The sequence below is a fragment of the Pieris napi genome, chromosome W, assembly GCF_905475465.1.
Source record: "Pieris napi chromosome W, ilPieNapi1.2, whole genome shotgun sequence".
NCBI classification, from domain to species: domain Eukaryota; kingdom Metazoa; phylum Arthropoda; class Insecta; order Lepidoptera; family Pieridae; genus Pieris; species Pieris napi.
Genome location: NC_062258.1, coordinates 2,590,777 through 2,602,446, shown reverse-complemented (window position 1 = coordinate 2,602,446; position 11,670 = coordinate 2,590,777). Strand labels below are relative to the sequence as shown.

The 11,670-nt window shown below is 37.6% G+C and overlaps 1 protein-coding gene across 1 annotated transcript; it reads left to right on the top strand.

Moving 5' to 3' along the window:
* Positions 1–5,758: 5,758 nt before the first annotated feature.
* On the top strand, positions 5,759–8,617 carry LOC125062119. The gene is made up of 3 exons (XM_047667700.1): positions 5,759–6,011; positions 6,164–6,255; positions 7,252–8,617. The coding sequence occupies exons 1-3, from the start codon at positions 5,774–5,776 to the stop codon at positions 7,846–7,848; spliced, it is 927 nt and encodes a 308-aa protein (XP_047523656.1). The 5' UTR covers positions 5,759–5,773; the 3' UTR covers positions 7,849–8,617.
* Positions 8,618–11,670: the final 3,053 nt, after the last annotated feature.

The following is an 11,670-nucleotide window of genomic DNA, read 5'->3' as shown; positions in this document are numbered from 1 at the left end:
TTTAGCTCCGCAAACTAAAAATCCCAAAAATAGGATTTTTGTCGCGAAATAAACAGCGCGATACATCATTTTGTGCGTCTCGCGACGGCGATAAATATATAAATATTGTCTAATAAAAAGTGAATATAAGTGACTAAAAAGTTCGAAAAACAACAAAAAAGTGAAAAAACAGTGACAAAAGTGAGTGCGACGTATTTGATCGGTGACCGCCGTTCTTCGCATCGCTGGATGCGCCTTGCTAAGCCGCATCTTTTGACACCAATCTTGGATTTTTACAGATAAAGGTTTTTGAGAAATTTAAATAAAATAAAAAAGGGGCGTGACCACCGGTCGGAGAATTAGCGCCGTCCCCCACAAGTGCTATACACCAAAAGACGCGGCTCAAAAAGACGAGTCGATTGACATAATTTTCTAAAATATATGCCTTGGGGAAAAAAATATATAACTGAAAAACCAAAAATAACCTAATAAAAAACAACTTAAAGCTCAAAAACTTAAAAACTAAAGCGGTGACCCCCAATTTAAATAACGTCACTCGATAGAACTCATGAAGACGCGTCTGCTGAAGGGTCGCAAGGATTTTTACCATCAAAAATAAAAAAAGTTACGACATAAAAACCCAAAAACCACGTGGCACGTGGTCGGCGAAATCCGAATTTTCTGGAAAGGTGCGATACGTCGTTGGATAGCCCTCTGCGAGTTGAACTTGACGACGGTTCGAACCAGAAGATCGGACCAACACAATTATCTCGGGAACGGTTGGTTTTTTCGCGTTTTTAAGGGCAGATCAATGTATTGGATTTGTCCGCCTGGCCCGCCCCTACCAGGATCGAAATTCAAAATTTTCAAAATTTATTAAATTTATTAAAAATTTCTAAAACTTTTGAAATATTAAAATCTTTTGGCAGTAAATAACTCGAAAACGGTGCGTTTTTCGGCAATTTTGGCAGCGGACTTGTATACGTACGTATACTTAGCAAGTTTATATATATAGCTACCGCACCTAATTACACACACACACAAGTGACTTACACACACACACACAAAACACCATAAACACTAAGTGTGACGGCTCATTTGACTCCACTCAAAGAGGGGAGTCACCTGACAACCACCACACTTATACACACACACATCCTCGTCGACTAGGGCGGACGGTCCAGCGCGCGTATTTATTTATTTCTAAACTATACCAGCCCTTCCCGAGGACCTGAAACAAATAGCTTTATTGACTGCCTTTTCCCTTTTGGGAAAAGACACTAGTTTTAAGTTAGATAAGAAAGTAGGCTAAGTTTTAAACTACTGACATAACTTCCCCCTATTGGGAACTGTTATTATATACATTTTTAGTCAGCAGTATTAGACCTTATTATTGACTTTTTATTTATTTAATAATCCAATTATAAATAATACTGCATTGTACTTATACTGACACGGCTACTACCCTATTGGGAGTAGACCTTAGATTAAGTAATAATATTAAGAAATTAATAATTGTAAATATAAAAATACTATTATTGTAAATTGACGGTTACTACCCTATTGGGAGTAGACCCTAAAATAAGTTTTACTGTATATTTAAATTGTATATAAATAATATTTACTGACACGGCTACTACCCTATTGGGAGTAGACCCTAGAATAAGTTTTATTGTATATTTCAAATATTGTATAATAATAATATTATATTGACACGGCTACTACCCTATTGGGAGTAGACCCTAAAATAAGCTTTATTGGATTACCCGAAGACACTGTAAAAAGGAGACCGAGGTGTGCAGCCACTGTGCAGGAGCCCATATGAGGGCGGATTGCCAGATCCACAAGGATGGAAAGCCTCCCAGCTGCATAAACTGCAAAGACACGAAGGAAGAAACGCGGAGCACGGGGCCTTCAGCCAGAGCTGTCCAACCCGGCAGGGGTGGGACAAGGCAGCGAGGCTAAGCTACGCGTACTGTTAAAAAAGCCGAGGGCACCAATAATATTACCGGCTTTCTCCAGGCACAAGCGAACCTTAGAAAAAAGAGAATCGCGATCCAGGAGTTTATAAAAGAAGCGGGCGGTAGGAACGTGAAAATAGCACTACTCCAGGAACCGTACATAGGGGCCAGTAAACAGATGGCAGAAAGCCCTATGTACAGAGTAGTGCAGTGCGTACCCACTGGAGAGAAACCGGTGAAGGCGGCGATACTTGTAGTACGAGATCCCGCTGCAGGATTGGTGCGCTCATCGACTATTTGTTTAAAACCAAATTTTTATGTTTATTTATAATTAAGAGAATATATATGTACTAGGGTGCCTATCAAAATTTGGCCGCCATTATTTTTAATTAAATTATTTTTAATTGATTTTTGGTAAAAAATTTCGTTCATGTATTATTTAAATAAAATAACGTCTACATCACGGTAATTAATATGAAGATTCTAAAAAATCACGGGTGCCGTTGCGCATCTGGCCGCACCTCTTTGCAGCCAGGTGTAAACAGGTATGATTTCGATAAATTTATACGTTTATAACCTATTTTTATTAATTATATGTCAAATTGAAGCTAATTTTTTTCTATTAATTATCATATAAAGTTGCTTAATTAAATCTGGCCGCAAATAAGGGCTACTGGCTGTTAAAGATAATAAATACTTAAGGTAGAGTGAAAGAGAGTTAGCGCGTAACATCATTTGTCAGACGAGGACAGCGATTGTCGGCTAAGCGACGCTTTTAAGCCATTGCGCATGCGTCGAATGTCAGTGTTCTCAAACTGAATACAGTAGAAGCTCGTTAAGTCAAAAACCTCCAAATCTCGAAAAAATGTTTTGTTCCCTTCCCTTAAAACACCAAAACCTCCATTACTTGAAATCTTGACCCTCTGTTAATCGAAATAATCACCGAGTCCCTACAAGCCATTTTGGTACATATTTTTTGGCGTCTCCCTTGATGTTCGACTTATAGAGGTTCTACTGATGTTAGATGCAACATTTTTATTCTAACATAAAAAACCACGCTGTTTTGGAGTTCGTAATAAACAACGTTTTATATTTACATTGTTATTTTATTTGTGCATCTAAAAATTATTATATTAATTAATGTAAAATAAAATTGATAAAGATGAAGTCGTGTTTTTTGTGTAACGAAAAAAGCAATGTACTCGACTTTAATAATGTATCATTCCAAAAGTGCTCGCTAATGTTATTGTTTCGTCGTGAAAAAAAATATAAACTTCAAAATTTATTATCATTTTAAAAAACCATTTAATATCTAATAGAGATATAATATTTAAGTTTGAATCATTCAAATAATTCGTAATTGGATTATTGCTTCATCAAAATGTTCAACAAATTGCTAACTAGACCGTCGATATTATATCAAATCAATATTAATTTTTTGTTGCAATTTTTAAATTTGTCATTTTGAAAAAAATTACATATTTTTTATAAGTCGTCTCTATTACTCCCCGGTGGTTGAGAACACTAAAGCCGGGTCCACATTTGTAGCATTTCGGTGTATCGTATCTCCGTTGCGTGGCTTCGGCGCGTATCATGATCGTTAGTTTGGACGCAACATGATACCCGTTCATGATACATGCCGTATCGGATACGGCCCGATCCGCACTAAGCGCGTATCTTGATACACCTTGTATCCGATACGCGTATCACGATCGGTGGTATGGACGTATTTTGATACTGTATCACGATACTGTATCGCGATACGATACTTGATACACCGCGAACCATCCTGTGTCGGTTTTTTCGCGATCATCAAAGGGAATACACATCGTATCGAACAAGTTTAGACTTGAATGCAGTGAAATAAACATTGTTGAGCTAAGTGTAGTAGTTGTTAAGCCGGGTCCACATTTGTAGCATGTTGACGTATCACGATCACTCGTATCGTATCTAGTGTTTGTATCATAAATATGGACGCTCATTTTGTCCATGTCGTATATTTAAGGCGTATCATGTAAAAAACGCGTCCATACTTATCGAATGCTGTATCATGTCGGTGTATCGGCTTTAACTTTACAAATATAGACGCTTCACTTTTCTTCCGATGTATCCTGATACGCGTGTCTTTCAGTGCACCTTTCCCTTCTCGTACGGTTCAGTCATGTCTTCGTTCCCAAACGGTTTAGCCATGCCAGCAATTGCTCACAATTTGGCGGTGACTTGCGCCTGTTATATTATAATTAATAGTATTTCAAAAAAAGTTAAATCCAGACGTAGACGGCGCTGGTGGGAGCTTGAAGTGTTTAGAAACCGAAACAAACATGGTGGAATACCATTGATGCGAGATTTAAAATTTCAGCATACCAGTGGAAAATACAAAAACTTCACTCGCATGTCACCCATTGATGTTGAGTATTTAATAAACATGATTGGCCCAGTGATTAAAAAAACTGATACCAAATTTAGAAACGCGATTTCAGTGAAAGAAAGACTTAGTATTACTCTAAGATTCCTCGCAAGTGGGGATTCTTTTACAAGTTTGCAATATACTTTCAGAGTATCGAAGCAAGCAATTAGTCTAATAGTACCAGAGACTTGTCAAGCTATTCTCAATGTATTAAAACAACAAATAAAGGTAAGCCATATTTTATTATTAAAGTAAAAGAACATTACAGGTTATTAAATCTTACAAGGTCACTAAAATCATCAGAATGTTGCGACTTTTCAGAATTAGCAACGTTCTGATTTGGCGTTGAAGCCGGTGTAGACGCTTGACTGGAGTTGGAGTCGGTTAAATAACCTCTTTCCCAGTCAAACTCTCCTCTATCAGCAGAAAACAATATGTTGTTTATCTGGTGTTCAACAGCCATGTAAGTAGTGGCTGTATAAGTTCGAAATTTGGACGCTAAATAATTTGCGTAAATTTGATATTGATCTGGTGCAACAGCTGCAGATGAAGCAGTACTGGCAAGAGTAGCAGTGGCAGCTTGTGCTGAAGACCTCATCAATTGCAATGCTTCACTTAGGATTGGGTCATTTTGCAAAACACTTTTTTTTGCCTTTTTTATTGGTACAGGATGCTTGAATTTTGTCGCTGCAGACGCTGGGTTCCTGGACTCTTGCGTCATAGTCACTTGGCTCTCATCTAGTTGACTCTCGGGAGTCTCAGGTACCTCGTTCACATGTGCTTGGTTCCCGATTCCTTCCTCCGCTGATACTTCAGATCCATCGTCGAGTACTTTTTCATTGTCCTCAATTAAATCTTCCTGTAATTATCAATAACAACATTAATTTAATTTAATATTCTGATGTTTGTTACAGTTACCGAACACGCCTCATAAATGGGAACAAATCAGCGCAGAATTTCTGAATATGTGGAACCTACCAAACGCAGTTGGTGCAATGGATGGAAAGCATATCACGTTGCAGGCTCCTTTTAATTCTGGATCTGAGTTTTTTAACTACAAAGACTTTTTCAGTATCGTTATGTTTGCTCTTGTGGATGCCTCCTACAACTTTTTATTTGTGGATGTTGGGTGTCAAGGAAGGATTTCAGATGGTGGGGTATTTAATAATTCCGTATTGAAGACAAAAATTGATAACGACTCATTGAATCTTCCACCCCCGAAGGCATTAGAAGGAACAGATTACATTGTTCCAAATTACTTTGTTGCTGATAGTGCATTTCCTTTAAGCAACTATATTATGAAACCCTATTCAGGGCAACATGCCAAAGGGTCAATGAAACGTGTATTTAACTATAGGCTTTCAAGAGCACGCAGGGTTGTAGAAAATACTTTTGGTATTCTGTCTGGTAGTGAAAGAGGATAAAAATGAGCTGGGATAACGAAAGTGTTATAAAACTTATCGATGCCTACAAAAGAAAAGAGCTGTTATGGGATCCCAAGCAGAAGAATTACTTCAACAAACTGTTGAAAAAAGACGCTTGGGATGAACTGGAGGTAGAGTTACAACGTCCTTTGGAACAAATTAAAAAGAAGATGGATTACTTGTTGGCGGCCCTTCGGCGAGAAAAACAAAAAATTACAAAAACAAAAACTACGGGTCAAGGTTAGTATTTTTATTGAATTATATAGGTACCCTCTTATTTTGCTTACGTCTATTTTAATTACTTACTACACAATTACCTACTTCCTACACAGTTAATTACAAAACAATTGACTTATTTTAGTAAAAATTTCTTCTAATTTATTTTATTACAGGTTCTGATGAAGTGTACCGATCATCCTGGTTTGCTTACCCACATATGTTGTTTCTTCTCGACAGAAACAAGCCACGAGACAGAATTAATACCGTAAGTATAGCTTTAACTTACTAGGTTGACAAATTAATTAACTGTATTAATAAAATAAGCATTTAAAGTGATTTCCCAACGGTCAAGTGTCATTTCTGCTGCAAAATAGTACCTATTTAACCTACCTATGCATCATTTTGCCATGGTAATGTTCTTACATTATAACAATATTCAGCAATTTGGTCTCTCATATTTACCGCTGTTAATGTTGGTCTACGAGGAGTATTCGTTATTGGCAAAAACGATGTTGTGGCGGTATTATCCACCCTCCATCTTCCGGGTACTATTGTGCCTTCTATCTCTGTATCAAATGTACCTCTCGGCGTATACGTATTAACAGAATTTGGGCTTCTCCGTAGAAAATTATGAAGGTGGCATATAGTCATCACTATCAACTGAGCCTTTTCAGGTTCAAGCAGCAATGGTTTCCTTAAAAGTCTAAAAACACTTGACAGAATACCAAAAGTATTTTCTACAACCCTGCGTGCTCTTGAAAGCCTATAGTTAAATACACGTTTCATTGACCCTTTGGCATGTTGCCCTGAATAGGGTTTCATAATATAGTTGCTTAAAGGAAATGCACTATCAGCAACAAAGTAATTTGGAACAATGTAATCTGTTCCTTCTAATGCCTTCGGGGGTGGAAGATTCAATGAGTCGTTATCAATTTTTGTCTTCAATACGGAATTATTAAATACCCCACCATCTGAAATCCTTCCTTGACACCCAACATCCACAAATAAAAAGTTGTAGGAGGCATCCACAAGAGCAAACATAACGATACTGAAAAAGTCTTTGTAGTTAAAAAACTCAGATCCAGAATTAAAAGGAGCCTGCAACGTGATATGCTTTCCATCCATTGCACCAACTGCGTTTGGTAGGTTCCACATATTCAGAAATTCTGCGCTGATTTGTTCCCATTTATGAGGCGTGTTCGGTAACTGTAACAAACATCAGAATATTAAATTAAATTAATGTTGTTATTGATAATTACAGGAAGATTTAATTGAGGACAATGAAAAAGTACTCGACGATGGATCTGAAGTATCAGCGGAGGAAGGAATCGGGAACCAAGCACATGTGAACGAGGTACCTGAGACTCCCGAGAGTCAACTAGATGAGAGCCAAGTGACTATGACGCAAGAGTCCAGGAACCCAGCGTCTGCAGCGACAAAATTCAAGCATCCTGTACCAATAAAAAAGGCAAAAAAAAGTGTTTTGCAAAATGACCCAATCCTAAGTGAAGCATTGCAATTGATGAGGTCTTCAGCACAAGCTGCCACTGCTACTCTTGCCAGTACTGCTTCATCTGCAGCTGTTGCACCAGATCAATATCAAATTTACGCAAATTATTTAGCGTCCAAATTTCGAACTTATACAGCCACTACTTACATGGCTGTTGAACACCAGATAAACAACATATTGTTTTCTGCTGATAGAGGAGAGTTTGACTGGGAAAGAGGTTATTTAACCGACTCCAACTCCAGTCAAGCGTCTACACCGGCTTCAACGCCAAATCAGAACGTTGCTAATTCTGAAAAGTCGCAACATTCTGATGATTTTAGTGACCTTGTAAGATTTAATAACCTGTAATGTTCTTTTACTTTAATAATAAAATATGGCTTACCTTTATTTGTTGTTTTAATACATTGAGAATAGCTTGACAAGTCTCTGGTACTATTAGACTAATTGCTTGCTTCGATACTCTGAAAGTATATTGCAAACTTGTAAAAGAATCCCCACTTGCGAGGAATCTTAGAGTAATACTAAGTCTTTCTTTCACTGAAATCGCGTTTCTAAATTTGGTATCAGTTTTTTTAATCACTGGGCCAATCATGTTTATTAAATACTCAACATCAATGGGTGACATGCGAGTGAAGTTTTTGTATTTTCCACTGGTATGCTGAAATTTTAAATCTCGCATCAATGGTATTCCACCATGTTTGTTTCGGTTTCTAAACACTTCAAGCTCCCACCAGCGCCGTCTACGTCTGGATTTAACTTTTTTTGAAATACTATTAATTATAATATAACAGGCGCAAGTCACCGCCAAATTGTGAGCAATTGCTGGCATGGCTAAACCGTTTGGGAACGAAGACATGACTGAACCGTACGAGAAGGGAAAGGTGCACTGAAAGACACGCGTATCAGGATACATCGGAAGAAAAGTGAAGCGTCTATATTTGTAAAGTTAAAGCCGATACACCGACATGATACAGCATTCGATAAGTATGGACGCGTTTTTTACATGATACGCCTTAAATATACGACATGGACAAAATGAGCGTCCATATTTATGATACAAACACTAGATACGATACGAGTGATCGTGATACGTCAACATGCTACAAATGTGGACCCGGCTTAACGTTCGACGCATGCGCAATGCCTTAAAAGCGTCGCGTAGCCGACAATCGCTGTCCTCGTCTGACAAATGATGTAACGCGCTAACTCTCTTTCACTCTACCTTAAATATTTATTATCTTTAACAGCCAGTAGCCCTTATTTGCGGCCAGATTTAATTAAGCAACTTTATATGATAATTAATAGAAAAAAATTAGCTTCAATTTGACATATAATTCATAAAAATAGGTTATAAACGTATAAATTTATCGAAATCATACCTGTTTACACCTGGCTGCAAAGAGGTGCGGCCAGATGCGCAACGGCACCCGTGATTTTTTAGAATCTTCATATTAATTACCGTGATGTAGACGTTATTTTATTTAAATAATACATGAACGAAATTTTTTACCAAAAATCAATTAAAAATAATTTAATTAAAAATAATTGCGGCCAAATTTTGATAGGCACCCTAGTACATATATATTCTCTTAATTATAAATAAACATAAAAATTTGGTTTTAAACAAATAGTCGATGAGCGCACCAATCCTGCAGCGGGATCTTAGACCATTGTTTTCGACGAACACATTGAAGTCTTTCAAGACAAGTCACACCTAACAAGTCGAGCCGCGGACGTGAACGGTCACGAAACAGTAAGCTCCGCCTTCAAAAAATCCGATAAATAGTATTTTTATCGCGAATTAAAGAGTGCTATATATCATCCTGTTCGTCTCGCGACGGCGATATCAGATATACATCTTAAGTGAAAAGTTCAAAAACAGTGGAGAAAAGTGCAAAAAACCCCAAAAATACTAAATTTTCTGTTTAAAAGTGAGTGCGGTGCGCGATCCAGATCGATAACCCTATCCGTTCTTCACATCGTTAGATGCGTCTCAACGAGCTGCATCTTTTGACGCATCACTTGGATTTTTCCGCCAAAAGGTACGACAGAAAATTGAATAAAATAAAAAAGGGGCGTGACCACAAGTCGGCGAAATAGGGCCGCCCCCCAAAAGACCAATATATCAAACGACGCGTCTTAAGGAGACGAGAAGATTGACGTATCGTTGTAAAAAATCGGCTCAGAGGAAAAAAAAAAAAAAAAAAAAATTTTAAAAAGCAAAATCATACATAACCTTAGAAAAAAATTACTTTTAATTAAATAACTAAAAAACTAAAGCGGCGACCCCAAAATTAAAATCACATCCAGATAGAGCACAAAAAGACGCGTCTTTTGAGGGGTCGCACGGATTTTTCCGGGCACGAACCAAAGAGCAACAAAGAAGAAACCGCAAAACCACGTGGCACGTGGTCGGTGTTCCCGTGGGATAAAGAAGACGTGCGACACATCATTCGATAGCTCTCGTCGAGTTCTACAAGAAGCCGCTAAATTGAAATCGACCCAGCAGCTGAAGAAAAAAGTCGACGGGAATAGTTTTATCAAAAAACCAGGAATAACTCGGGAACGGTAGGAGATAGGGCATTTTTATCGTCACCCCAGTATATGGCATATCCTGGTAATGATTGCGGGGCTTAGGTTTATAATATAACATTTTAAAAATTTCGAAAACTCAAAATTTGCAAATATCCCGAAAATTCGAAAAATTTTTCAAAATCGGAAATCTTTAAACGCCCGTATCTCAAAAACGGTGCTGTTTTCGGGATTTTTGACGGCAGACTTGTATACATATACAACCCTTGTTCCAACTGATTAGATAAATATTTAGGCAAAAAATCCCCCCCCCCCCCCAAGAATTCACCCCGCAACCTCCCCCCCTCACCGTTCTCGAGTATTTTATAAGAATAACTAAATTTTGTAAATTTAATTAGGACAATACAACCCTGCGAAGCGATTTACGCCTTAAAAACCTAATAGTATTATAGATATTCCACTTTTATTAAAGCCTTTCTTTAGAACCCCCATCCCCACCTCTTTTTCAAAATTATTTTTCCCCTAGTTAAAATAGGTAAAAAAAATATTACAGCTGAGAGAAAACCGCGACGAAATCGGAGCAAGGACACCGGAGTTAGAGGCGTTTTTCATATTGACGGCCATTTTTGTCCGCCATCTTGAAAATTTAAAAATTTGATATCTCTGGAACGGGTTGACCGATTTCGGCGAGACTCTCAACTTTTAAAAGGCCAGACTTCGCTCCGCAGGATAGATTTTAAAAATTGTAAAAAAGTAGAGTCGACTCTACAAACCCAGTTTTCTCACTTGACAAGTCGGGCGTCGGGCGCTTATCACGACTGTGAAAACCGCTCCTTCCTCCGGCAAAATCTTACAGAGATACGACAATTTTACAGATTGGCGGCCATTTTGTCCGCCATCTTGAATAATTTAAAAACGCTATATCTCGGTAACTACTGAACCGATTTTAGTACAAGACATATCAAACAAAAGGGCTAAAGAAGCTCAATCGGACTGGGTGGTAGAGACGACTCTACATAGAGTCGGGAAAAAAATTTCTGTGACAACCGGCTCAAAATTAGAATAAGTTGACGGCTGCCACCCTATTGGGGATAGACCTTAGGTTAAGTTTAGAAATTTGACATTTTGACGGCTGCCACCCTATTGGGGACAGACCTTAGGATAAGTTTTAAACAATTATTGACAAATTGACGGCTGCCACCCTTTTGGGGACAGACCCTAATATTAAGTTAATATATTAATATAATTGTAAATAATAATTTATAACTGTGAACTGACACGGCTACTGCCCTATTGGGAGTAGACCTTAGGATAAGTAATAATATTAAGAAATTAATAATTGTACATAGAAATTATTTGCTATATTAAAAATAAAAATAAAATAGCCTTTATTGCTGTTTCTATCTTACAATAATACTCATTAATTAATACATGCCTAACTAAATACTTTTCTACTAAATTAAATTTAAATTACTTTAGAAGTACTTACTAAATTAAATTGGTTTAATCATTGTATGTTCGGCAACTGGATGTTCGTCTGGAACAGCTTGTCTGTCGACAAAGGCCTCCTCTAAAAATTTCCACGTATTCCTGTCTTTTGCTAAACGAGTCCATACCGGACCAGCTATTTTGTTGAAG

What these genes read in the sequence shown, in the direction of transcription:
- LOC125062119 (XM_047667700.1), top strand. Translation starts at nt 5,774, where the DNA reads ATGAGCTGGGATAACGAAAGTGTTATAAAACTTATCGATGCCTACAAA. An exon ending in AACAAAAACTACGGGTCAAG is followed by an intron (nt 6,012 to 6,163) that starts GTTAGTATTTTT and finishes ATTTTATTACAG; the next exon opens with GTTCTGATGAAGTGTACCGA. An exon ending in CACGAGACAGAATTAATACC is followed by an intron (nt 6,256 to 7,251) that starts GTAAGTATAGCT and finishes TGATAATTACAG; the next exon opens with GAAGATTTAATTGAGGACAA.